Source organism: Salmo trutta, chromosome 12, assembly GCF_901001165.1.
Source record: "Salmo trutta chromosome 12, fSalTru1.1, whole genome shotgun sequence".
Lineage (NCBI taxonomy): Eukaryota > Metazoa > Chordata > Actinopteri > Salmoniformes > Salmonidae > Salmo > Salmo trutta.
Genome location: NC_042968.1, coordinates 87,745,650 through 87,754,362, shown reverse-complemented (window position 1 = coordinate 87,754,362; position 8,713 = coordinate 87,745,650). Strand labels below are relative to the sequence as shown.

Below are 8,713 nucleotides of genomic sequence, written 5' to 3'. Positions count from 1 at the left end.
TTGCCCACTGACAAAGAAATGATCAGTCTATAATTTTAATGGTAGGTTTATTTGAACAGTGAGAGATAGAATAACAACAAAAAAATCCAGAAAAACACGTCAAAAATGTTATAAATTGATTTGCATTTTAATGAGGGAAATAAGTATTAGAAGGAAAAACAAACAAATCACGTATACAAACAATGAATGACACTAAACAGTCCTGTCAGATGCACAGACACAAAACAGGAGACAACTACCCAAAAATCCCCATAACACAAACACTGATATACATAGGACCTTCAATCAGAGGCAACGAGGAACAGCTGCCTCCAATTGAAGGTCAATCAACAAACCCTAAACATAGAAATAGAAAGACTGAACATAGAAATACACTAACATAGACCAAAAACCCCAGAACACTCTAAACAAACACCCCCTGCCACGTCCTGACCAAACTACAATAACAAATAATCCCTTTTACTGGTCAGGATGTGACAGTACCCCCCCCCCCCAAAAGGTGCAGACCCCGGATGCACCTCACACAAAAAAAACACCAAAATAAACCCCAACACACAAAAAAATTCCCTAACTAAAGGGAGGGAAGGGAGGGTGGCCACCGTCACCGACGGTTCCTGTGCTACACCCCCCCCTCGGGCTCGGGCTGAAGCACGTCTGTGGAGACCTCGGGCTGAAGCGCGTCTCCGGAGACTCAGGGCTGATGAGCGTCTCCGGAGACTCAGGGCTGAGGCGCGTAGCTGAAGGCTCAGGGCTGAGGATCGTAGCTGAAGACCTCGGGCTGGAGGGCGACTCTGGGAGCTCCAGACTGGAGGGCGACTCTGGCTGCGCCGATTCCGGACTGTAGGGCGACTCTGGCTGTTCCGATTCCGGACTGTGGGCCGTCTCTCTCGGCTCCGGACTGTGGGCCGTCTCTCTCGGCTCCGGACTCTGGGCCGTCTCTCTCGGCTCCGGACTCTGGGCCGTCTCTCTCGGCTCCGGGCTGTGGGCTGTCTCTCTCGGCTCCGGACTGTGGGCCGTCTCTGCTGGCTCCGGACTGTGGGCCGTCTCGGCTGTCTCCGGACTGTGAGCCGTCTCTCTACGGGGCACTGTCACCGGAAGCTTTGGACGGGGCACTGTCGCCGGACACTCTGGACGAGGCACTGTCGCCGGACACTCTGGACGAGGCACTGTCGCCGGACACTCTGGACGAGGCACTGTTGCCGGACACTCTGGACGAGGCACTGTCGCCGGAGGCTCTAGACGAGGCACTGTCGCCGGAAGCTCTGGACGAGGCACTGTCTCCGGAAGCTCTGGACGAGGCACTGTCTCCGGAAGCTCTGGACGAGGCACTGTGGCCGGACGCTCTGGACGAGGCACTGTTGCCGGAAGCTCTGGACGAGGCACTGTTGCCGGAAGCTCTGGACGGGGAATGCGCACTGAAGACCTGAAGCGTGGGGCACCAGACTAGGAACACGCACCACAGGGCTAGTGCGAGGAACGGGAACAGGACGTACTGGACTGGGCTGACGCACTGGAAGCCTGGTGTGTGGTGCTGGCTTTGGAGATGCCAGACTGGAGACACGCACCTCAGGGCTAGTGCGAGGAGCGGGAACAGGACGTACTGGACTGGGCTGACGCACTGGAAGCCTAGTGCGTGGTGCTGGCTTTGGAGGCGCCAGACTAGGGACACGCACCTCAACGCTAGTGCGAGGAGCGGGAACAGGGTAAACCGGACCCTGAAGATGTATTGGAGGTCTGGAGCATACGGCCTGCACAACCCTTCCTGGCTGAGTGCTTAATATAGCCTGGCCACGCTGAGGAGCTTCTATCGATTGCACCTGCATTTGAATGCTTCTTCGCGATACATTGCGCACTTCCGCATAGCTCGGTGCCTTCTTCATTCGTTGCTCCTCATAATAAGCACGGGGAGTTGGCTTAGGGCTCACCCTTGGCCCAGCCAATCTTCCCATGTGCCCCCCCCAAATATTTCTTGGGGCTGCCTCTGTCTCCTCCAGCTTCCTTCGTTTATCCTCCCAAAATCTTCGTTCATCCGCCCATGTCCATCCTTCTCCCCGATGCTCCAACCCCTGTGTACCTGCATAGCATTCCCGGTTCTCTCCAGTCTTCCTCCATGGTCCTTTTCCAGCTAGGATCTCCTCCCAAGTCCATGACTCCCTGTAGTCCACCTGCTGCTCCTTCCTCCGCTGCTTGGTCCTTTGGTGGTGGGTAGTTCTGTAACGGGCGTCGTAAGGATTGCACCAAGGTGCAGCGGGAACGTGTATACTCATCTTCTTTATTAATTTAAAAGAAGGAAAAACAAACAAATCACGTATACAAAACAATGAACGACACTAAACAGTCCTGTCAGGTGCACAGTCACAAAACAGGAGACAACTACCCACAATTCCCCATAGCACAAACACCCCTATACATAGGACCTTCAATCAGAGGCAACGAGGAACAGCTGCCTCCAATTGAAGGTCAATCAACAAACCCTAAACATAGAAATAGAAAGACTAGACTGAACATAGAAATAAACTAACATAGAACATAGACCAAAAACCCCGGAACACTCTAAACAAACACCCCTCTTACATAAGCACATAGACCAACAAACCCCGAGACACTCTAAACAAACACCCCCTGGACGTGACAATTTGCATGGCCTTCTTTCATTGATCCCTAATATTCTTAACCGTTCTCTCCATATAGTCTAGTAAGTCTGTCGAGAAAATTCGAATTAAAAGGTACAGCAAATTTAAAAGGATGGCTTTAGATAAATGTACTGAAAACCCTAGAAATCCACTTTTCTAAGCTCAAAGACGATGGCCAGAGCATACCAATGATGTTGCAAAATTGTTTAAAGGTAGACTCAGCGATATAACCTAGATGCAGAAAGTAAACAGTATAGTGGGTCAATTTCTGCAACAACTAAGAGCATTGACGCGCGAGGCTCAACTTCTCCGCTGTGTTGGTGCCCTGGCTACCACAATGTAACAGCGTGAAGCGAACCTGTGCATGTATCAATATCTGCGGTGCTGCTCGTGGCAACTTCCTTTCGCAGATTCTAGCTTTAAGTCAATAAATAATCGTTTAGTCAAAGTATGATATATTTGAAGTGACAAATCCGAACTGCCCACTTCGTGCAAAATCCATGTGAATGGGGTGTCTTTTCCTATGATATTATGCACAAATTATTTTCAGCCTACGTTTAGTTTCAGGGCTGGGTTTTATTTGAATGTTACCACCCTCCGGCATGACACTGTTTATTAATCAGAAACAGCTGCAAAGTTATTTCTCTTCGTGACTGAGTTGAAACAAACAGCCTTGTGTTCACTTGGCCACCTGAATAGCCTGCTAGCAGCCTACTAAAGGTTGTACCGTGTCCAGTACAACGTAGAAAAACGCATATCAGCTATCTTTCAATAGTTATCCATATTACCGGAAATTCATCTTATTCTTTCTAGCTATTCCTATGGCGGATTCAAGGCCGCAATTTACGGAAGACGCTTAGGGCTCTGGTCAAAAGTAGTGCACTATGTAGGGTATAGAGTGGTATTTTGTGTGGTGCTGCTGATATCTTATCTAGTGGTCTGGGTGGTGGCTGCTGTCCATGGTGCTGAATCCTTTTGAAGAGTTCTTTGTGTTAGTCTAAATTAATTTGTAAAAAAATATTCAAATATCAATCGACACAAATCCTATTGTTAACAGAAATAACCCAATAGGAATTAGTAGCTGTAGCCCTAGTGGATAAATTAATAAGCAAGCTGGTAAAAGTGTGTTGTTCCACTCCAGTAGCACAATGATAAATCACGGAGCAGTTGGTTGAAGCCCATTAAACAGGACTGAATACACAAACAAACACACACACACACACACACACACACACACACACACACACACACACACACACACACACACACACACACACACACACACACACACACACACAGGCCGGCGTAATCACACCACACACACAAACACTTGGCCAACGTAATTACCACCGCTGATTTGCAACAAGCAAGGGGCCGCTGTAAATCCGTGGCCATTATAATTGAAGTATGATGCGAAATGGAATTTACTGTAGCGCTTCTCAGAGAGGCCGCCAGCCGGGCGGTAAATTGTACGCCCGCCACCAGTGGCGTAGATGTCCCTGATGTACTGCGCTCTTTCACCGCGATCCCTAAATCTTACCGGGTGGGACAGGAACGAGGTGAGGGGGCATCTCTCATCGAGACACCACACCCCGGTTTTACGAATAATATTTTCACAGAACAATAAACATCGTTTAACCGAAGTATGACACAAACATTAGTATTTAGCCTCGTTTATCATTAGGGTGATCCACAGAGCTGCGAGTCAGCCAAAACTAATGGGCCCGTATTTATGAAGTTTCTCAGAGTAGGAGTATTAGGTCTTCTTTCTAGGATCAGGCCCCCCTTCTAGGATCAGGTCCCCCTTCTTATTCGTTAGCCTAGGATTTAAAATGCAAAACGAATCCTATATCAGCCCTCCTACTCTGAGAGCTTCTATGAATACTGGCCCTGAAGTACCATTATACAATAAGAGAAATAGGCTTGTTTTTGATCATCCATTCAGGCCTTAAGGTAACCTAAAAAGTGACAGTTACAACTCACCTTTCTCAATTTCAATACATATTGGACTTTAAATCAACTGTTAGTAAAATCACATGGGTAATCTATAGTAACAGAGAATTGATGAATAGATTATGTCATACAGATAATCAATAGACTATGGGATGACCCTGTGATGACACCATAGTGTCTATCCTATACTCTACGTTCAACAACACATGTAAACAAAATATTCAGTATTCATGGCCAACTCATCTGTTTGTACCAAGCAGTAGGCTATGAAAGTTGGGACATTGTTTGTGTCACAGTCATATAATGGCTAATCACTTTCAAAGCAACAATTGAGTGTTCTTTTAAAGCAACGGTATAACAATTGGGCCTACACTGTAGCAGCAACTGACTGGCATTTAACAGAAAGGCAGTAGACTAGCAACGGTGATAGTAGGCTAGTGGCTGTGAATAGTAACAGGCTAGAAGTCGAAGGGTGTAGGTTGAAGTGATAGCACTCTAGTGGTTGTTTTTAATTAGGGTGTCTAGCCAGGACCAGTGACAACTGTCAAGTCTCTCTCTCTCTCTCTCTCTCTCTCTCTCTCTCTCTCTCTCTCTCTCTCTCTCTCAACCAGCTCAACTAAAGTGTTTAGTGGGGTTCTCTCCATCACAAGTTGAGGTGGACTCGGGAGATTTAGAATGCGACTGTATGTTTGTCTGTCAGGCTGTCTGTCTGCACGTGCTGTGTGAGTCTGTGAGAGTGCTACAGGGATTTCTCCTCTGTCTGTCTGTCTGACTCACTCACTCACTAAACGAGACGTATAAAAACACATCAGAGAGAGAGAGAGAGGGGGAGAAAGAGAGGTAGGGAGAGAGAGGAGCTGCTGTCCGCGCGCCCAAACTCGTAACCTCTTCCTCTTCCACCATCTCACTCATTTTGGGAAAGAGAAGGAACATGAGAACGAAGAAGAATAAAGACTACTGAGTGTTTTTTTGTCATCCAACTGACCGAAGAGACTACTGCACCTGTGGTCACAGAGACTGGAGTGTGTCCGGTCTCCCTGTAGGTTTGGACCTCTACTGTAAAAATGGGAAGGAAAACGACATGGAAGTATTATTTTGGTGACGTTTTAGGAGGCGTTCTTCCTACTCTGAAAGGACAGTGTTTTTGTTTATCAGCGGCGGTGTTTGTCTGTTTGTTGTTGTTGTTTTCTTCTGTCAAAGCAGAGGATGAGTGTCCGTTATCCTGTATCTGTGCCAGAGACTCTGGGACAGTGACCTGCCGTGACAACGAGGACACCGAGTTACCGGGAGACATACCGGCGTGGGCGACCACGTTAATACTCAGGGGGAACAACATCTCAACCTTACCAGGTGGAGCGTTCTCCTCGAATAACGGGACGAAACTCAAGCTAACGACCCTCTCACTGTCACATAATGGAATCATGGTGATCGAGGCTGACGCTTTCACAGGACTCCCACGGTTGCGTTTGCTAGATTTGAGCCACAATCGGTTGGTGTACATCTCAGACCGGGCGTTTCACAGTCTGCAGGAGCTCCGCTCCCTTTACCTGAATGACTCGCTCCTCGCACTGGCTGTGGCGCAGCTCTCCAATGCATTGCATGGAGACATTTTATGCAACCTCCACCGGCTGGAGCTATCTGGCAACCGGTTGAAAACCATACCCATTTCAAGGTTGGATGCATTCAACCTCCACACTTTAGTTTTAACCAATAACTCAATCGAAAACATTGGTAAAGAGAACGTCTCCAGTTTGTACCGTCAAAAGCAAGTGCGCGTCTATTTATCACTAAACCCGTTCAGGTGTAACTGTGAGCTGGAGTCGTTCTACTTCTGGTTAAAGAACTCTTCTCAGTGCGTGGACGCTGCGCGCCTCCTGTGCGCCGAGCCTGATGCCAAGAAGGGGATTCCAATAGAGCGGTTACGAAGTGAGGACGTGGATTGTCTCAATGAGAACTTAGAGGCAGTGTCCTACGTGTTCCTAGGGATAGTCCTGGCGCTGATCGGCATAGTATTCCTCATGGTGCTCTATCTAAACCGGAGAGGAATCAAACGGTGGCTCAACAACATCCGCGATGCGTGCCGCGACCAGATGGAAGTGTATCATTACCGGTATGAGCAGGACTCCGATCCCCGGTTGGCTAACGTCGCGGTTTAACGTTCAGTGTTCACTCGTCAATCTATGCCATATATCCACCATTCTTTTTCTATACAGAGTAAACTGTCCTTGAACGGATGAACTATTGGTATCAGTTTGTTATCAGCTGTAGTTGTTTATAATACGTTGGAAAACAACAGTCGTGGCTATTCAAGGAGGACAATAGGCCTACGTTGAAGAGGAGGCAATACGAACCATATTGTACAGTACTTGAATGTACATATCTGTAAATATACCATTCACAACACAAAAGAGAACATGCTTATCTTCCACATGAGACTTTTAAAATATAAATGTACTGAGTCGCCTGCATAACTTTGTTGAATCATGCACTCACTTCAAAACAGAATAAATCGTTGGAGTTCCTTCTGCAGATTATACTGAACTACTTTATCAGTATGAAGATAATGAAAACTGACTGTATAATCTGGAATAACAGTAGAAAAGGTCTCTATTTAAAAACCAAACTGCATATGCTAAAATGTGAAAAATAGTTGAAGTATGTTTTGCCCCTGTACTGTACAACCACCACACAGTTATGTTAAAGGAACAGTCTGTTTGCTGTGGCATGGCTCCTTCATTCTGATAGATATGTTTTCGATGCACAAATAACTTGTGAGACACAGGAGGGTGTGTGTGCATGAGTGTGTGTGTGTGTGTGTGTGTGTGTGTGTGTGTGTGTGTAAGAGAGAGAGAGACAGAGAGAGAGAGAGATGTGGATGCGTCCATGTGTGCATGGTAATCCGTGCTATGCCAGAGTGGCAGGTGGACCAATCCCTAGGTGTTAAACTGATGTCATATACTTCCATGTGTCATGACGTCTAACAACCCCTTTACCTTTATGAACTGATGGTAATAAGGGATCTCATGGGCATTTCTCCATAAATTACTTAATTTCTCATAACGACCCATTTCACACCTCCAGTATCAGTGTACTGTAGCCTATAATCTAAATCATGGTTGCATATAGAGGCCTACTCTACTTTATTCATTTGCAACATTTTACATGCTATTAGAAAAATTGTCAAACATGATTAATTGCTCCTCTAAGTGGCTGCTAAATGACTAAAGTGTAATGTAAAATGTTGATGAAGAATAATCTGTGGAATAACCATTTCTGCGGTCTTTAGAGCAATCTGAGGAACATTCTAAAAGTTCTGAGCTCTGGACGTTCTGGAACTTATATCTGTTTCTGAATCACTTTGGGGGAAGACACATCTTGTCACATTACCAGCCGTTTAAAACCCGGCTAACTGCACGTTTCAACACCACTTAATTAAAAGAGGGCCGGTACTTCGGCTGGTGGCAAGTAGGGATCGGTGATGTGATTATGGCAGAACGGAAAATAGTTTAATCTCATCACCGCCATGACTAAGACCAGGAGAATGATGATGGACCTATAAACCCACCGCCTCACAACCCCGCCACAGTTAATTAACGGTCTCTGCAGGCGACCGTGGCTGTTTGGTTTTTAACGGCAAGGTCAAACTGGCTTCAGCAGGACCGGTGTCTCCTGAGGACGGAGAGGTGGAGTAACATCTGTTTGACTTTCCTCTCTAACACACAGCTGCCGTTTTCATTGGTCAACTAAACAGAGATCAGCTCCATGGACAGGGCCCTTAGAGCGTTATACTAGACTAGGGCCCTTCGAGCATTACAATTGACTAGTGCCCTTAGAGCATTACAATAGACTAGGGCCCTTAGAGCATTACAATAGACTAGGGCCCATCGAACATTACAATAGACTAGTGCCCTTCGAGCATTACAATAGACTAGGGCCCTTAGAGCATTACAATAGACTAGGGCCCTTGGAGCATTACAATAGACTAGAGCCCTTAGAGCATTACAATAGACTAGTGCATGAAGCTGTCTTGTTTCACTTAACCTCTCTCTCTCTCTCTCTCTCTCTCTCTCTCTCTCTCTCTGCCCTGTCTCACTCTCTATCTCTCAGCAATCTCTCTCTCTCTCTTG

The 8,713-nt window shown here is 46.7% G+C and overlaps 1 protein-coding gene across 1 annotated transcript; it reads left to right on the top strand.

Moving 5' to 3' along the window:
- The first annotated feature begins 4,050 nt into the window (after positions 1-4,050).
- tpbgl (trophoblast glycoprotein like) lies at positions 4,051-6,742 on the top strand. Its single transcript, XM_029766731.1, has 2 exons — positions 4,051-4,192; positions 5,787-6,742. The coding sequence occupies exons 1-2, from the start codon at positions 4,051-4,053 to the stop codon at positions 6,740-6,742; spliced, it is 1,098 nt and encodes a 365-aa protein (XP_029622591.1).
- The last annotated feature ends 1,971 nt before the right edge of the window (positions 6,743-8,713 follow it).